Raw genomic sequence first — 19,319 nt, 5'->3', positions numbered from 1 at the left:
ACCATTTCTACTACCAAGTACAAAGGCAATGAAAAGTGTCCCCTGGTAGATTATTTAATTTGGTTGCTTCTTAGGAGAGCAGGTGGTAGTGGAGGGGAGAAGTGGGAAACAAAATCTTCAGAATAGTCTTAGTCCTGCTCAGAAATCTCTCTTTGGGATTAATAAACCCCTACTTTAGAATGTACACAACTGTGATTGGATCGGTCCTGATTTATCAAGAAAATCTTGTTGTAGTAAGATCCTCAGTCAGGCTGAGGCCAAGCTTACCGAATGGGAGTTCTGATTTATGAGTTACTAAAAACAAGGCAACTTGTTTGGACCAGCCTGAGCAAGAGCGAGATCCCATCTCTACCACAAATAGAAAAAATTAGCTGGGTATGGTGGCGTGCGCCTGTAGTCCCAGCTACTTGGAAGGCTGAAGTAGGAGGATCGCTTGAACCCAGGAGTTTAAGGTTGCGGTGAACTATGATGATGTCATTGCACTGTAGCAGGGGCAACAGAGTAAGACCCTGTCTCAAAAATAAAAACAAAAATAAGGCAACTTAATTTTTAAGTCATTTGAGAAGTCTAGGCCAGGAGGTGCAGCACAAGCCTAAGGCCATTTGGCAGCTGTCCTGAGACCAGTATGGCTCCCAGTGCAGACAGAGCCCAGAGCCAAGGGAAGGACAAAAATGTCATCTGCAACCAGAGACATGTCACCTTCTTTTTTTTTTTGGAGACAGAGTCTCACGCTGTTGCCCGGGCTAGAGTGAGTGCCGTGGCATCAGCCTACCTCACAGCAACCTCAAACTCCTGGGCTTAACCAATCCTACTGCCTCAGCCTCCCGAGTAGCTGGAACTACAGGCATGTGCCACTATGCCCAGCTAATTTTTTCTATATATATTTTTAGTTGGCCAGATAATTTCTTTCAATTTTTAGTAGAGATGGGGTCTCGCTCTTGCTCAGAGCTGGTCTCGAACTCTGGACCTCAAGCAATCCACCTGCCTCGGCCTCCCAGAGTGCTAGGATTACAGGCGTGAGCCACTGCGCCCGCCCTGACATTATACCTTCTATTTTCTAGTTGTCTTTCTCCTGAAGACAACAACTTGCTCCCTCAACCTCATTAATAGCCCATCCTAAGCCAAATTTACTTTTCCTCTCAGTGGAGAGAAGAATGAAATTGCAAAGAACTCCTCGAAATCACGTACACAGTAAGGATGGTAGGGAGAATTATAACATTAAGCTTTGGTTTGGGGCATAATTTTATAGGTTTAAGCTATATTGTTATTACCATATATCTTCTAGACTTACAAGATTGTAATTTAGACAGTCTGCTATAGTTTCTATAGCTGCTGCAAAGTGGATGGTAGGGCCTGGCTTCTGCTATGTGGACCAATCAATTAAGCTTTGCCCAGGAGTGGATAATGGAAATTTACATAAGCTCCAATTTATACTTTCTATAAAACTACAGCAAAACATTAGTTGGAACGTGTGCATGATGAACTTAAAAGATGAAAATAATGTAACGCAAATTAAGAGAAACTTGAATAAAAACTGTCTTTCATTTGTACAGAATTGACTTGTTTGCTAAGTATAATAGACTACCTTTACAAACAGGCTGACAAACACCTTTTTTTCCTAGCCCTCCAAGAGAAGCATTATTCCCATATTGCAGATGAGGAGCCTGAGGCCCAGGGAGATTAAGTAACTTGGCTCACGGTCACTATGCCTGGGTACAAAAGCAGGTCAGTCTGTAATGCCTGTTCTTAATATGCAGTTCTTAAAAAGTAGAGAACATAGTAGAAAGGCTGTAGAGTCAGACAAAACTGACTGCTAACGTACTGTGATCTTTGGCAAGTGACTTGGCTTCTCTGTATCTCAGTTTTGCAACTATAAAAGAGCGATAATATCTCAAGGGTTGTTATGACATTTAAAAGTGGCCATGTGCATGCACTGATAAGTTCCACAAGGTCAGGGATCTTTCTTTTGTTCACCAGTGTGCCCCAAATGACTACAGCTGTCTCTGGCACAGTAAGTGCTCTATAGAAGATAACTTGTTGAATGAATAATGCCTGGCACATCATAGGCACTCAATACATGGTAATGTCTAAATGCATCATTAATCATCTTCAATCCTAACATCAGAGCACAGAGACTATAATAATGTGCTTTCTCTGGTTTCGTTTATTTCAAAGACCAGCAAATTAGTAAATTAATACATTTGCTAACACTTCTAATCTTTTAATCTGTTATTGATTTGTGTGCAGGGGTTTTGGCTACATCTAAACAAATTCGTTGAGACCAACAGTAAGATAAAGTATACTTTGTCACTGCTCTTATTTTCACATTGAGCTTTTAATGTCTTGCAAAAATAACGAAAACAAAGAAAGCAATGAATTTTTGAAAGACAAGACTGAAAATGTTCATGTCATCAATAACACAATCCCCAGATGCACAGGGCTTAAGTAGCAATTATGCTTAATAGGTCCCGGGAGTGAAAACAATTTGGAACTAGTACACTTGGCTCTTGCCCTTCATAGCACATTATGTTGTTTTTATTCATTGCTATTCTTTTGTTGTTGTTGTTGTAATTTATATTCTAAATCCCTGGAGTTGAGGAAAGACATGGCATGTGAGTGTAGCTGCTAGGCTGACCTGCCTTTATAATTAGCACCTTTGTCCTTTGTCCCTCTTACACAGCAAAAGTATAAGTTTACATTTCTACTGAAAATAGGCTAAATTTAATGATATTTGACATTTTTTACTTGAATGCAAATTTTTATCAAGCAAATTTTAGTATTATATGTAGCATAATATATATGAACATAATCTATAGCTTGTATATTGTATACAAATCTATGCAGTTTTGTCACGTGTAGATTCATGTTCTTGTAATCCTTTAAACTATTCTGTATTTTCATTACCTTTCTTATCTATAATTTTAAAATTTATGCAAAATTAAATGCAAAATTAAATGCAAAAATTAAGCGCAATTTATTTATTTTTGGTTTTGTTATGTTTGCTTTTGGGGTCTTAGTCATAAATTCTTTGCCTAGGCCAATGTCCAGTAGAATTTTTCCTAAGTTTATTCTATAATTTTTATGGTGTCAGGTCTTATATGTAAGTCTTTAATCATGTATATGGTGAGAGATAGGAATCCAATTTGATTTTTCTGCATATTGCTCTCCAATTATCCCAACACCATTTATTGAAGGGCATCCCCAGTGTAGTATATGGTTTTATTCTGCGTTCTCTATTCTGTTCCATTGATCTGTGTGTCTACTTTTGTACCAGTACCATGCTATTTTGGTTACTATAGCCTTGTAGAATAATTTGAAGTGGGGTATTGTGACCCTCCAGATTTGTTCTTTTCACTTAGGATTGCTTTGTCTGTTTGGGCTCTTTTTTGATTTCATATGAAATTTAGGATTGTTTTTTTCTAATTCTGTGAATAATGATGTTGGTATTTTGATGGGAATTGCACTGAATCTGTAAATCACCTTGGGCAGTATGGACATTTTAACAATGTTGATTCTTCCAATCCATGAGCATGGGATGTTTTTCCATTTGTTTGTGTCATCAGCAATTTTTTTCATCAGTGTTTTGTAGTTTTCCTTGTAGAGATCTTTCACCTCCTTGGTTAAGTATATTCCTAGGTATTTTATTTTTTGCAGTTATTGTAAATAGTATTGAGTTCTTGATTTGATTCTCAGCTTGGCTGTTAGTGTATAGAAATGCTACTGATTTGTGTACAGTAATTTTATAACCTGAGACTTTACTGAATTCATTTATTAATTCAAGGAGTTTTTGGGGGGAGTCTTTAGGGTTTTTGAGATGTAAGATCATATCATTGGCAAACAGGGATAGTGTGACCTCCTCTTTTCTGATTTGGATGGCCTTTCTTTCTTTCTCTTGCCCGATTCCTCTGGCCAGGACTTTCAGTACTATATTGAATAAAAGTGGTGAAAATGGGCACCTTTGTCTTGTTCCAGTTCTTGGGGGAAATGCTTTCGACTTTGCAATTCAGTATGATATTGGCTCTGGGTTTGTCATATATTGCTTTCATTATTTTGAGGTCTGTTCCTTCTATGCCTAGTTTTTAAGGGTTTTTACCATGAAGGGTGCTGGATTTTTTCAAATGCTTTTTCTGCATCTATTGAGATGATCATATGGTTTTCGTTTTTAATACTGTTTATGTGGTGAATCATGTTTGTAAGTCTGGTAGAATTCAGCTGTGATTCCATCTGGTCCTGAGGGTTTTTTTGTTGGGAGATTTTTTATTACTGATTCAGTCTCACTACTTGTTATTCATCTGTTCAGTATTTATGTTTCTTCCTGATTCAAGCTTGAAAGGTTGTGTGCTTCTAAAAATGTGTCCATTTCCTGTAGATTTTCTAGTTTGTGTGCTTAGAGGTTTTCATAGTAGTCTCGGATGATCTTTTGTATATTTGTGGCATCAGTTTTAATGTTTCCTTTTTCATTTCTGATTGAGTTTATTTGAATCCTCTCTTGCTTAATCTAGCTGGTGATCTATCAATTTTTTATCTTTTCAAAGAACTTTTCATTGATACTTCGGATTGCCTTTTTGGTTTCAGTTTTGTTTAATTCTGCTCTGCTCTTTGTTAGTTCTTGTCTTCTGCTAGCTTTGGGTTTGGTTCTTATTTTTTAGCTCCCTAAGGTGTGACATTAGGTTATTAATTTGTGATCTTTTTGTCTTTTTGATGTGGGCATTTAGTGCTATGAACTTCCCCCTTAGCACTGTTTTTGCTGCATCCCAGAGATTTTGGTAGCACGTTGTCTCCATTGTCATTCAATTCAAAAAATTTTTTTATTTCCATCTTGATTTTATTATTGATCGTTCAGCAAAGATCATTCAGCAACAGGTTGTTTAATTTCCATGTATTTGTATAGTTTTGAGAGTTCTTCTTGGAATTGATTTGTAGTTTTATTCCACTGGAATCTGAGAAGATACGTGGTACAATTTTGAGTTTTTAAAATTTGCTAAAACTTGTTTTGTGGCCCTAACATATGGTCTGTCTTAGAAAATATTCCATGTGCTCATGAGAAGAATATGTATTCTGTAGTTTTTGGATAGAATGTTCTGTCTGTTAGGTCCATTTGTTCTAGAGTCCTGTTTTAGTCCAGTGCTGCTTTGTTGATTTTCTGCCTCAATGATCTTTCAGTAGAATGTTCAAGTCCCCTGCTATGATTATGTGGTTGTTTATTTCATTTCTTAGGTCTAGTAGTATTTGTTTTATAAATCTGGAAGCTCTAATGTTAGGTGCATATATATTTAGGATTGTTATATATTATTGAATGGATCCCTTTATCATTATATAATGACCATCTTTGTCTTTTTTTTTTTCTGTTATTGATTTAAAGTCTGTTTTATCTAAGAATAGCTATTCCTGCTCGCTTTTGTTTCCTTTTGTGTGAGGTATTTTTTTCCACCCCTTTCTCTTGAGTCTATGAGACTCTTTACAAGTTAAATGGGTTTCTTGGAGACAGCAGATGTTTGGATTATGTTTTTTATCCATTCTATCATTCTTTACATTTAATGTGTACATTTAATGTTAATATTGATAAGTGAGATACTGTTCCCATCATTATCTTTTTAATATATTATATGTATCAAAAATACTCCTTACAAATTTCAGACCTTTTCACTGAAGAATCTTGAAGTTAACATTGACTCAGCCTAGACTTCCTGTAGTTTTAAATTTTAGGAATTGTCAATGAAATAAAGGTATAGTAGATTAGTACTGTTAATAACTGGGCACCTGGAGTTATTCATTTTGTATTTCTAAGAGTTCTAAGAACCGTGATTTAAATTTCACATTGCTTATTTTCAAACCATGGTCTCAGCAAATATATATACTATTATTCATATCTTGCCTTTGATTATCTATTAATGCATCAATGTTGTCAAATTTTGGAACATATCAACATTTTCATTCTATCTGGAAAATTAAACTTGTTTTGAAGATCTAGAGAACCAATGTTCATTGGAAGGGAGATATTCAGCACTGAAAATATTCATCTTTTATATAAAACACAAAAAGCTCAACAGATTTAGGATAGAAATGTGAAAATACATCCTGAAACTATAAAGAACCAAATTCAGGTTGGATAAGCAAGCTTGTTCATAGGGATATCATTTTTAGTTCCAGCTTTTCAGGTGAAGATTATACAGTTCTCACTTAGAAAAAGATTGAGTACTACCTTTGACTTACCAAAAAAAAAAAACAAAAAAAAAAAACACCAAGATGGGGCAAGTGGCTGATGACCCTAGAGCACAGATCATCAGCTTGTAATTATAATTCTAAATGCCATGGAAGGATTGTCTATGCTTAGCTTAAAATGTCTAAGGAATGAGTTAGTAGGGCTAGAGAGGAATATGTACCAGGAGATGAGTTAGGGCCCATCCCCTGAGCTGGAGTAGTCAGTCTTCTAAACAGCTTTGCTTCTATACTGTGGGAAAGGAGTGGACTTGATGGTAGAGCCCTACAACAGGCTTGGTGTCTCCCAAAGGATGAGGAAGTCTAGAGAAAGAAGGAAGGCAAAGGGTAGCAGCCTAACCTAAACTCACTTCAAGTGCTAAAGGTGATTATTCTACCTTGAGGAATAATAATGACTATACAACAAGAATTTGAGCATATACTATGTGCCACACACTTCTCCAAGCACTTACAGCCCATGTCTCAGTTTGATCTTCATACAACCCTATGAGGGCAGGGACTGTTGTCTACATTTACAGACAAGGCTTGTAGTGAACATGCCAAGGTCATAGAGCTGATAAGAGGCAGGACTGGGAGCCACCTGACTCCACCTTTTGTTCTGTAAGTATTCAACTTACCTTGAGAAATCAGTAATGCTCCTAATAGGAAACAATGGTATTTTCTCTAACAAAGAAAATGATATTGTTTGAGCCATAATATTAGTTGGTTTTAAGTGGTTCATGAATACTCTTTTATTTTGAAGCTGAAAGATGTCTTACTTATGGGTATTTTTAGTCTAAATATATCAGAATGAGTCCATTCAAGATTGTTCTTTAAGGTAAACAGACCAGTGCCAATTTGTCAAGCTTTATTACTAGCCATGTACAAGTACGTGTCAGTGTGGAAATGGCACAGTGAATGATTGCTTAGTTACTAAATCCAACCTTTATCCTCTTGGGCTGATTTTTTTAAAATCTGAAAAACAATGAACAAAACCAGCAGCCTCAGCACTTTTAACACAAATGCATCTTAGATGACAAGCTATTTTATCTAAAACTTAATAATATATAGTTGGATGTATGGATTTAGATCTGGCAAATAGAAATAGATTTGTATTTTAATTTTTTAAATGTTAAAAACTAATCCAAAATAAATCATGTTTGTATATTCTATTTATATTTGATTATGAGATGGGGAAAGAAAAGAAAAATTTCAGTTGTTATGAACTCTATTAAAGATCACTGGGTTAAAAATAAAATTTGTATTATTCTAGCAATGAACTGTATAATTGGGTCTGATGCTTTAGCAGGCATGGGCAAACCAAGATTTCTTCACTCTAACTTTCATTTAGAAACTACAAAAGCTTCTTTTAGTTCTCAATCTGAGCTTCCTTCAGTTCTTCTTCATCTGAGACTAAAATTTAAAATATTAAACAAGTGCTTTGTTCTTGCATGATGTAAACAAAGACTATGGGCCCAAGTAAGTGTGGTTGTTCTAATAGAGTGCTAGCTTTATAAAATAATATTAAGTATGAAACTTTCTAGTAGACATAGTATCTGAAACTGAACAAATCCATTTTCTAAACCCCATATAGGCAGAAGACAAGTGGATAGATAGCAACTAGATTTGTATTATAATTTAAACCATCTAAAAAGCAATGAGATCTTATAAAAATGGCTTTTTACTGATGGCATTAATCTTAATTTGCATATTTAAAAGTCTGCTGTTTTCATACCAAAAGATTTAAAGGCAGTATAAATCCTTTATTATTGCAGGAACTTTTCTTAAAATGCATTAATCTATTTTAGCCCTGTTGTAAATTGGTTAATGAAATAAAGCCACATCTCAACTTTTGTCCATTTCATTTTTGTCACTCACCATATATGAACCAACCCCACAAGCCATGCTAGCCTCTTTACCTGTTCCCTGTAGTAGGAAGCTTACTTGCCTGGTGGTACTGGCTCCCCTGGGCTAGAAGCCATGGGGCTCACAGGTCTTGATAGGGTGAGGTGAGAAGTAAGCTCTTATACCTGCATAGAATTTGGCTCTTCTACTCAAGCAATACAGAGTTATAGGTGGCTTTGTGTTACCTGGAGACCTTTATGTACTTAATATTAAGCTTTAAAATTATCAAGAGAGTCGAATGTTTCTCCAAATATAAAAGCGTTTCTCAGTTCCCTCGTCTCTCTCTTTGAAGTTAACACATCTCTGAGTGTCTGTGTTGCTTAAGGAAAGCTTAGGCTGCCAGCACAGCTCAAGCAAATGAGTGTCAGAGCTATCTTTCTTCTCCCCACCACCAGTTCCCTCTTCACTTTGTATTTATAGTTTCTGATGTTACAATGTTGCTCTTTACTTGCTGATAATATAAAAATATAGTATTTTAATTAAGTTATAGCCTTCCAAAGTTGAAACAAGCAATTTATAAGAAACTTACAGAATATTGCCTTTCTGTAAAGTGAACCCCCTCTACCCTGAAATTGTAATTCTTTCAGAACTAAGAATTCATAGAACCCATGTTGAAAAATATATCATGGAGCAAGTCAGTCTCATTAACTGAATTACAGAAGTTGTAGTAGATGCTAACATTTAAGAACTTACTGTGTGCCAAGTACTGTGCAAAGAGTTCACTGTACATTAGCTCACTAAATTGTTAACATAACCCAATGTAGAAAGCATTATAATATCTCCCATATTTTTAGCTGAGAAGATAGTAACCAGAAAAATACTGGTCAAATACACATTTCTGGAGCCTCTTCAGTACAGGGCATTGTGCTAGGTTCTAAGGTTCTAAAGAGGCCAAGGCATGGTCCTTGCCCTTAAGATACTCGAGCTGCTAATAATAGTACACAATGGCAAGTGAGTACCCAGATAAGCACATCAGTGCATGTGCTTTAAGCATTCACAGAGGATAAGACCACTCTGGGCCTTGGTACTTGAAGGCTCTTCTTAGTACCCTTGGCATTTGAGTTGGACATTGAAGGCAGTTGAGATAAACTATTCCATGAGAAAAGTTGTGTATTTGAGGCAGATGGAATATTTTTGGCAATTTTGTGAAACAATAGTTTGAATATTTGTGTTGAATAGAAAGGTTAAATTCAGTGCCCAGAGGAATAGTGCTGTGGACAGTGGTATAGAGCAGGTGTCCAAGTGCAATTCTTTCCCCCACAGATAACGTGCTGGTATCAGTAGACTATAGGTGCTACAGTTAGAAAGTTTAGAGCCTAACATGTTAACATTATGATCCAGTAATAATAAAGACCTAACACATTTTGAACAGTTACTATGTGTCAGATCTTATTTTATTATGCATATATATATTATTTCATTTAATCCTTACAATGGCCCTATGAGGTAACTTACAGACAGAGGAACTAACCAGCCACAGAGAGATGGAGTGACTTGTAAGATGCAGAGCCAGCTTCTGAGCCCAAGCAGTCTGCTCCACAGCCCTCCAGGCTCTGCACTACAGTGAATCTGGAATGCTTCACTCGGGAACATTGCTGTCAGGGGTGCCATCATTGTCTAAAAACTTACCACGTATACTGAACATTACTATCCCACAAACACACATGGGACACACATGGACACACTCTTACTATAGGTTGTCAAGAGGTAGGGAGAAGAGCAAGAGAAGTTTAGTTTCTTACCACCACTACTACTACGAAACTTTTCTTTAACATTTTGACAGCAATTTGTAAAAGTCCATGACTATATTTGCTCAATAAGCATCAGGAACCACCCGTAAGAGAAAGGCTGGGACATATGAATACACCGTTCATAGGATTTTAAGATAAAATGTGAGATTGGTGTCAACTGACTGAGTAGGAACATAGAAGGTCCTCCGTGGGGAAAGGAGATTGGCCAGGGCTGTGGTGAACGGTGACGTTGATGCAGACCAGAAACCCTGGTTAAGAAGGGTTTGGGCAGAAGGTGGAAGCAGAAACACTGATTGCAGAGGAACTCTGAAGTAAAATGAAATGTGAGTATAAGTCCAGATTAGGCTAACTGGCATGACAAGTGACAGGAGGTAAAGCCATCTTATTTTCTCCACCATGAGGGAAAGTGGGAGAGGGGTGGATGGCACTGAGGTAAGGCAGCTAGAACAAGGATTGCGGTTGTGGTTGGCAGGTAGAAATGATGGGCTCTTGAGTCTGCAGATGGAGGCAGCTCTAAAATATTAAACTTAGCTTGCACTGTCTAGTTAAGATAAAGTCATCTCTTGTAAAGTAGGATAGTAGTGATTAATGCTAAATAGACAAAAGATTGCATGATTTTTAATGCAAGTGAATTAACAGGTATGACTTATTACCATCTTAGGGGATATATCATGCTCAGTTTATCAGTGAAAGAGTGGGTCTTCTTTTTTGGATGCTTGATCAGACAATCCACATTTGGCATGTAAATTCCCGCTACCATGCAAACAAATGGTCAACCAAACCCTTCTCAAATGGTGACTATATTACCTCCTGACAGCTCTGTCACAAAGCTTTTCCCTGTGGCTTCTAAACACTGGGCCACTTCTCTCTCTTGGATCCAAGCAGGTCTGGCCTAGTCTTTCTTAAGATACAGCTCCATTGACGCTCCCTTCCACAAGCTTTTTATTTGTACCTCCTCTGCCCCCATATAAACAAGAGACAGTATTCTGGAAGGGCTCCCTCCAATTTTGAATCTAAGCCTGTTCATGGAGGCATTTCCATTTTTTATAATATAGCTCTTCTTAAATGCTGATTACTTTATAAGACAGCTATGAAACCAGTGTATAAAACCAATTTTTGGCTTTTTAATTTTTTGATTGATTGATTGAAACAGTGTCTCACTCTGTCACCCAGCCCAGTGGCGCCATCATAGGCTCACTGTAACCTGGAACTCCTGGGCTTAAGCGATCTTCCTGCCTTACCCCCCCGCCCCCCAGTACCTGGGACTATAGGCACGCACCACCCTACCCACCTCATTTTTTTTTGTTTAATTTTCTATAGACACCAGATCTGGCTATGTTGCCCAGGCTGGCCTCGAACTCCTGGCCTCAAGTGATCCTCCTGCCTTGGTCTCCCAAAGTGCTGGGATTACAGGCATGAGCCATGGTGGCCTGCCTAATGAAACCAGTTTGTAACCTCATCCTTACCCTAAAGTAAATCACAGAGTAATGGAGACTGACAAGCATTTACAGAAGACTTAAAGAATCATTTTTTTTCTCACAAGCCTATGAGCTTGATAAGGAATCGTTTTTAAAAAGTGAATACAACCTTATTGGTTCAGTGGAAAGGATAAACACTGTGGGATAAAGTGGGGGAGTTACTTCACGTCTTTATCATTACTACTGAGGTAAAATTTAAATAAAGTGAAATGCACAGCTTAAATGTACACTTTGAGATTCTGACAAATGTAAGCACCTTGTAATCCACACCTTAATCTGGAATATTTGCAACCCAGAAAATTCCTTTTGCTCCTTTCCAGTCAATTCCCACTCCCATAGACCTCTGTTCTCATTCTTGTCATCAGATTGGTTTTGTCTGTCTGCGTGATATAGTTCTATAAAGAATCAAAGCCCTCCTTAAAAGTCTCTCGCTGAAGATAACATGATATGGAAGAAACCGACATTCGGAGCCTTTGCACCCACACACTGAGTGCCCCTGAGCACCAACTTCTCGGCACTGTGTACAGGGTTCGATGAAGTGATCCCCACAGTCCCTTGCAGATCTAACACTCTACCTCCATGCCTACTCTACGCAGTACCCCGAGCCAAAACCCGGATTCACTCCTCATTCTCCCACATCCAGTTGATCAGTGTCACATGAGTTCTTCCTCGTAACTGTTTTGGACATGTCCCTTCTTTTGGCTCCTACCTCCTCTTCATTTCTTGCCTACTATATTATAATAGGCATCAAATTGCTCTCCCTACCTCTTCTGCCCCCGGTCCTCTCCAAACTGTTCTCGTCACCGCCACCAGGGTAATCTTTGCTAAAATGAAATATCTGGGTCCCTTCTGTTTAAACCCTTAAGTGGTTCTCCACCATTTGAGATGCTTCTCTACCGCCCAGAGAGCTGCGTTTGAATTCTCCAGCGTGACAGCATGAGGCCTGTCCCACGTGCCTCCAGCCCACTTTCAGCGCCCCCATCCCACTGCACTCTTTGCTGCGACATTCCCTCTGCCACCACCCCTCCAGCCCCTCCTGTACCAGCCCCTTCTGTTTCCACAGGGGGTCTGTGATATTTAGAGCGTTGTGCATGCCTGTCTCCCTGAGACACAGGGAACATCTTGAGTGAGGTTAGGGACCATGTTTTACATGACTCTTTCTCCAGCATCTGGCATATGACTGCTGAAAACACAACCTCCAAGTTAAATTGCCAAGGATAATGGTATACCAGGTCAGGGTCTCACTTGCAGTTCAAGTTGATGTGTTTTTAAAAATAAAAAAAATCATGTCCACTGAAGTCTGATTCTGGATTTTTCTTTCCAGCAGCTATCATAGTTACACTGAGTTAAAGGTGAGGAAGTTTGCGTTTTTATTTGGAGAGATGGCTGTATTAATAGGAGGTATCAAAGTAGTGAATTCTGTTGGTGTTAAAGGGGCTAGTCCTGTACTCTATAATTCTCATTTCAAATTTGACTTAACTGTTTAGTTCTAGAATGGCAGATTACTGTTTCTGTGAATGAAGATAATTTCTTTCTAAATGTCTTGTGGTAATTAGTGAGCAGGAAATAAAACTAAAAATAACTGGTAAATATTAACCCAAGTGCCCAGGAACACCAGTATTTATAGCCCTTGTTTGTTCATCATGGTTCACTCTGTCCTGGTTTTCCAGTGTTTTTGGTTCTGCCCGGCAGCGTGAATCAACATTACCACCCGAAGTGATCATCACTCAATCTATACTTTCATCTTTCCAAACCTAGGTAAGAACCTTGATGCTGTCCATGACATCACTGTAGCATATCCCCACAACATTCCTCAATCAGAGAAGCACCTACTCCAGGGAGACTTCCCCATGGAAATCCACTTTCACGTCCACCGATATCCAATAGACACCCTCCCCACATCCAAGGAGGACCTTCAGCTCTGGTGCCACAAGCGGTGGGAAGAGAAGGAAGAGAGGCTGCGTTCCTTCTATCAAGGGGAGAAGAATTTTTACTTTACCGGCCAGAGTGTGATTCCACCTTGCAAGTCTGAGCTCAGGGTCTTTGTGGTCAAATTGCTGTCTATACTGTACTGGACCCTTTTCAGCCCTGCAATGTGCCTACTCATATATTTGTATAGTCTTGTTAGGTGGTATTTTATAATCGCCATTGTAATCTTGGTGCTGCAGGAAAGAATATTTGGTGGACTGGAAATCATAGAACTTGCATGTTACCGTCTTTTACACAAACAGCCATATTTAAATTTAAAGAAAAATAAGTAAGATTATAAGGTTCACAATGTAAGAACCTAGGGGATATTTTGGAAATGTTCTAAGCCTTTGTAAACTGAGATGAATTTTTGCATGACTATGTCAAATATTTCTTACTACCATTATTATTTGTTAAAGATATTTTACACTTAATTTTATGGGAAAAATATTGCTACAATTTTTTTTTTAAATCTCTGAACGTAATTTCAATATTGTGTATGTAGCAGGGAGCGATTGTTATGAAATAACTCCGGCCAGAATATTATTAAACAATCATCAGGCTGTCAGCAGACAAGGAACACACAAGGTTTTCTTAAAAGGCCCAATCCTGTTTTCTGACAGACTCCCTAGACCACAGGCAGGTCTGGAATTCATGAGCACTGGCTCGGGTCACCTTATCAAGGTGGGCGCTGTTCCTCCAGGTACCCAGGCAGGTGGTGCCCGGGCTCCTTCCCTTGGGGCACTCCTTCCCAGGCCAATCATCCCATCTCATCCTTCTTTAAGATCAGAACCCGGAACTCCTTTGTTCTTTAGCTGATCAAACGTTTTGATAGGGAGCCCTTCATTATTCATAGAATCTTGTGCTAACCACGATGTCAGAACACCACGTGTGCCCTTTTACCTTGTGAAAGATAAGACCTGGAAGTGTCTCAGGGAGCAACCCCAGACTCTCCACTTTGAAACCTTGATTTGAGTTTTAAGAGATAGGAATTAATATAGTTCAAGTTCTTCACTCATACTCAGTCTTGCATGCTTAATGCTGGTTTTCTTGCAACTTGGTGGCAGATGTAGCTTTTTTTGCATTAAAAATAAAAACGGTATAACATGAAGTCACTCCTTTTTTTTAAAGGAACGCTTAGAAGAACATTCTATTATTGCAGCCATGTTTTTTTTTTTTTACAACCTACCAAAAAAGGTTGTGTTTTCTACATGTGCATGGATATCTAACATCTGCCATTAAAACAACAACAAAAATACTTGCAGACAGGGCAGTAATGTTTTATCTTAAATTATTCAACCCTGTAGGCTTGACAGATTTTGCTCTTAAAACCAAAATGAAAACACAAAAATAAATCCTTTTTAATGATAGCAAGGGATCTCTTTTAGTCAGTCTTCCTCTTTCAATAATAATATTTAAACCCACTTTTGATCGATTGCCTAAATATTCCTGTCATTTGGAGTCAGTGGAAAATCCAGCAAACCAACAGCACCAATCTCCTTCTGAAGCAAAAGAAACATGTCATTTTTGTTTTCACTCTATTGGAGCCTTGTGCTCCTTTTTTTGTCATGTAATAGGGATGCTGGTCAGAGCTGCAGAAAATATGAGGCAATTAAAAGTCTTTAGCTGTTAGCAAATCTGTCAGTTTTACTTCTGCATTGAACCAGCCTCAAAAGCTACTTACTGCATGATGTACTCTTTGGGCATGAATGCCTTCTCTTTAATTACATCTCATTTTTGCTTGACAGTGACCTACCCAATAATTGAATCGTGCATTGCCATGAAAGGTAAACACATCGTGAGCTGAACTTTCCGAGCAGATTCTTTGAGAAAGTGCTGGTTGAGACTGAACACTGTTGACACATCATTTTTATTAGAAGAGCATTAACTGGTGGTGCCTCTGCTGAAACGTACCAGCCCATGTTTAACTGCTCCCCCAAAGCTGTTTCTAATCCTTCTGGGAGCTACTAATTAGTATCATGCACATCTGCTCCAAACCTAGCTGTTTAACTTCGTTGTTTTTAGGGTGTTTTTTTTTTTATAAACAAAAAGAAAAACTTTTTTTTTCTTTACTTAATAAAAGAGGTTCCTTATTTACGTTTCTTTAAGGCTTCCTTTGGTTATATTTGGAAACAAATAGTTTAACAATCAGGATTGCATTTGTCCTGGGTAAAGAGAAAAGCTGTGCTTTTCACCCCAAAGTTGTTGGTAATAGAGCCCATCTGCCCTTCCTACAAACCTGCCTGGCTCATCAAGGCTTAACTTCCATTAATTACATGTCCTCCTTAACTCTCTGAAACCTTTAAAAGGGAAAATCTCTTTTTCTTTTTTACATTTTTTTCTTTTGATCATAGAAAACATGTTTAAGATAAAATATAAACTTTATATTACCCACCCAGAGTTCATATAGACATTATACTTGCTTTAAGAATTAGAAATAGTAACTCCAAAAAGAAGTGCCTTTTTGGATTTTTTTGTTCCAATAAGGCTTTTTAAAAATTGGTAATTATTTGTGTTTTCCTACACATTTATCTGTGTTAAAGACTTTTTCTTTTATTTAAAAAAAATTAAAGAACTATAAGTTAATGATTTGGAACTTAGAACTATTTAAAATTGATACTAAAATGTCGAGTATAAATTAATTAGCTTCAATAATCGTGATTGGCCTCAGGAATTATCCCTCCCACACCCTCCCCCTCCACCACTCTGGACCCAGAGCGGCTGCACACAGTTCCTCCCTGTGCCCTTTCCGTCCTTTGAAGGGAAGCGCAGTGGACTTGGAAATACTGACAGTGCTGTAAGTCCAATTGTTAAACTTACTCTGAAAGGTTTTAAATACAGTGAGGATGGTTTATGTACGACATGAACCATTCTACTTAAAGGATGAACCTACAGGCAGGGGCACTGCTTAGGCAACAAGTTCTCACACCAGACATCATTGATAAAACAAGCCAAAGTAATTTTAAAATGCATTAGAAGAACATGGTAAAAGATTAAAAAAATGTTAGAAAGAACCCATAATTTAAGACTCCCAATAAAATTCTTACTTTCTGTTATGCTATTAAAACTCAGAGCAGAAGGAAATAACAGCTTCCACTTGAGTCCATTTGAAACAGTTACTTCAACTGCACCATATCAAAAATCACATCTTGGTAGCCAAGACTGAACCCTGCACAGAGATGTTCCCGTTTCACCCGGACTCTAAGCTCTGGCCCTGACCTCCGTGCCCCTGTGCACTTTCTCAGTAAAGACTCCAATGGAGGGAGCCTGTTGGTGTCAAATTGTTTACATTTCTTTATATAAAAAACGTGCTTTCAGTGCCTTAGTTACGGGTCCCTTTCTGTTTCTTGTTCCAAGAATTCTGCACTGTTTCCTAGGTCAGGTCTCTTTTTGCTACTCACTGGGAGGGAAATGGTCTCTGAACACTGGTCACTGTAGCTGGTAAACACAACTGATAGAACACGTGGAGAAGAGAGCTTGATGCCAAGGCACTGGCTGCCTCAGAGCTGTCATTTATGCTGAAAGGAAACGAAAATGGCTTTGCTAAACAATGAGCTTCAGATCAGATATGGCCCTAAAGTTATCTTGTACCTATCTTAAATTTTTATTTCAGAAAAGAATCTTGGTTTCAGTAATTCATTTTTTAAAAGATCATTATGTGCAAAACAACGAGGTTTAAAAATAATTCACAGAATGGCCTTAGTTTCCAATGTCCATTGGTATGTTTGTAATTTGTGTTATCTGTTATATACATCCCAGAATAAAGTGAAGTGAATTAAATAGTTCATACGTGTGTTACATTTCTGTGTTTTGCATGAATGATTAAAAACTACAGGTACTACTTTGTTTTCCTACATATTTGCAGCCTCACAATATGTAGTATTGAGGAAAAGAGGGTCAATTAGTTCTTTCATAGATGTTAAAAAGAAAAATGGCCTAAGCAAAAAAAAAAAAAAAAAAGAATGCACTGCCTCCGTAATTGACAGAGTCCAGGGGCCACAGTTGAATTCAGGGCTCCGTGAATGTCATCAAAACCTGACTTTGCTCCATCTCTTACCACAGCCGGGCTGTTGAGAACGAGTTGGTAGTTCACAGGTGTGGGATCTTATGTAAATACCAGCATCACCGGCTCTTAGTTAAAGTAAGTGGGACTCTTCCCCCTGTTGTCAGGGAGTACATGACTATGAAAGCAAATCTTGAACCAAAACCTGACAAATGTATAAAATGTGCTTAGCACACAGACACACACAAATCATGGACTCTATTCTTGTACGCTCTGCAGTGCCCCACTCTGTCTTCAGGGTCTCCGGTGAGCACTTTGTATGAAAGATTTATTCTGAGGGGAGCCCACAGTGTTGTTCCCTGGGAAAGAGGCATGCAGGACCAAAAGGGCACAGACCTGGCCCAGGAGCGCTGGTCCCAAGGCCTGGGCCAACAGGCTTGCAGGGCTCCTGATATTCCATTTACGGGGCAAGAGGAGGGCATTTCCTAGCTTTCTAGCTTTCTAGCTACTCACAGACTTTCAAGATTACTCATTTCACCAACAAATTATATAAAGGGCTTAAGCAACTCCTCTGGAGGGTGGATTTCTGATGAAGGTATTCAAATGCCAGTTAGTAAACCCTGGGATGGACACGAAAGTAATCTACATGCATACAAGGCATTCTTCATGCCAAAATATTTTTAAAGTAAATTACTAAAGAGGCACCTTGTGCTCTCTGCCTGTATTGACTTGGTTTGCAGGATCCACGTGGCTGCATGGTGTCTGCAGCTTCTTCAGCCCTATACCTCGATTTCAAATCCGGTGGAAAAGAATGAGAGAGACTGCTTAAAGAATTCACCCTCCCCAAACTTCCATCCAAACCTCCTATAAAACCCACCACTCTCCCCTTCCTAGGGGTGTATTAGGCACAGTAGCCCTTGCCAGACCCTAGGGAGATAAGGGAATGACTTTCCTTATCCCTCCTGATAAGGATCAGCGTTGCTTAGAGATGAATAGAATGCAAGAGGGGAACTTACTTTCCTTATCCCTCCCAGTTGTTTAAAAAGAATTTGTTTACCCCGCCCAGAAAAAACCCTCTATAAAACCCAAGGCTCTCTCCCCTTTTCTCTCGTGGACGCGTTTTTCAGCCTCCACTAATCTGCACCCAGATGTTCAAAATAAACAGCATTTTGCTACACATGAGGCTTCATCTGTCTCCCTCTCAGCTCCGGACCTAACAACATCCAAAAGAATTGAAACCAGGATCTCAAGGAAATATCTGCATTCCCGTGTTCACGGAAGCACTATTCTCAATAGCCAAAAGGGGTAAGTAACCCAAATGTCCATTGGTGGATGAATGGATACACACGCACACAGAGACGATACTGGAATGTTGCTCAGCCTTAAGCAGGAAATGCTACCATTTGTGACAAGGTGGATGAACCTGGAGCACACTATGCTATGTGAAATCAGCCATTCACAGAACAAGACAGTACCTGCATCACAGTGCGTTTGTGGAGTCCAACAGTGAAAATGGAAGCTCCTCTGCTTAGTCGTCTGGTTAGGTCTACTTAAGCTTAAGGCTTTTACTACTTACGGTAAGTGGTCTTGAGTCTACTTCCGAAGCAGCCAGCATAGGGCTCCCCGTGATCAGCGCAGGCTCCTAGGCCCGTCACAGACCTTCCAGCCAAAGTGCCAGCCCCTCCGCAGGTAGGGTCCCAGATGATCATGCATTAAATATGCCAGGCTCTTCTCCGCAAAGGTCTCTCTCCACATACTTTCCATGGAAGCCCCCTTGCCATGACCTCACAAGCGTTCCCGCCTGCGGGGAGTGAGCAGGGCACAGAGAGAGAGCTGGCTCTGAGGCCAGGGCTCTCAAGCCAGGTGCATTAGGATCACCTGCAGAGCTTTAATGCCTGCACCCCGGCCACGCCCCCTAGACGCTGCTTTAGTTGGTCAGGTGTGCAGCCTGAACATCAGTGCTTTAAAAGCTCCCCAGGTGACTCTAATGAGCAGTCAATGCACCAATTCTAATAA

At 39.0% G+C, this 19,319-nt stretch overlaps 1 protein-coding gene across 4 annotated transcripts in view; it reads left to right on the top strand.

The window, feature by feature from the left end:
• The window catches only part of LCLAT1 (lysocardiolipin acyltransferase 1), a 183,304-nt gene extending 167,970 nt beyond the window's left edge, over positions 1-15,334 (top strand). For all 4 annotated transcript variants that reach the window (XM_069494230.1, XM_069494229.1, XM_069494228.1 and 1 more), the window contains one exon: positions 13,091-15,334. In XM_069494230.1, coding sequence (XP_069350331.1) covers positions 13,091-13,593 — 503 coding nt within the window. In that variant the 3' untranslated portion in view covers positions 13,594-15,334. The remainder of the gene's footprint in view (positions 1-13,090) is intronic.
• The last annotated feature ends 3,985 nt before the right edge of the window (positions 15,335-19,319 follow it).

Source organism: Eulemur rufifrons, chromosome 19, assembly GCF_041146395.1.
Source record: "Eulemur rufifrons isolate Redbay chromosome 19, OSU_ERuf_1, whole genome shotgun sequence".
NCBI classification, from domain to species: Eukaryota; Metazoa; Chordata; class Mammalia; order Primates; family Lemuridae; genus Eulemur; species Eulemur rufifrons.
This window is presented reverse-complemented; position numbering and strand designations above follow the sequence as displayed.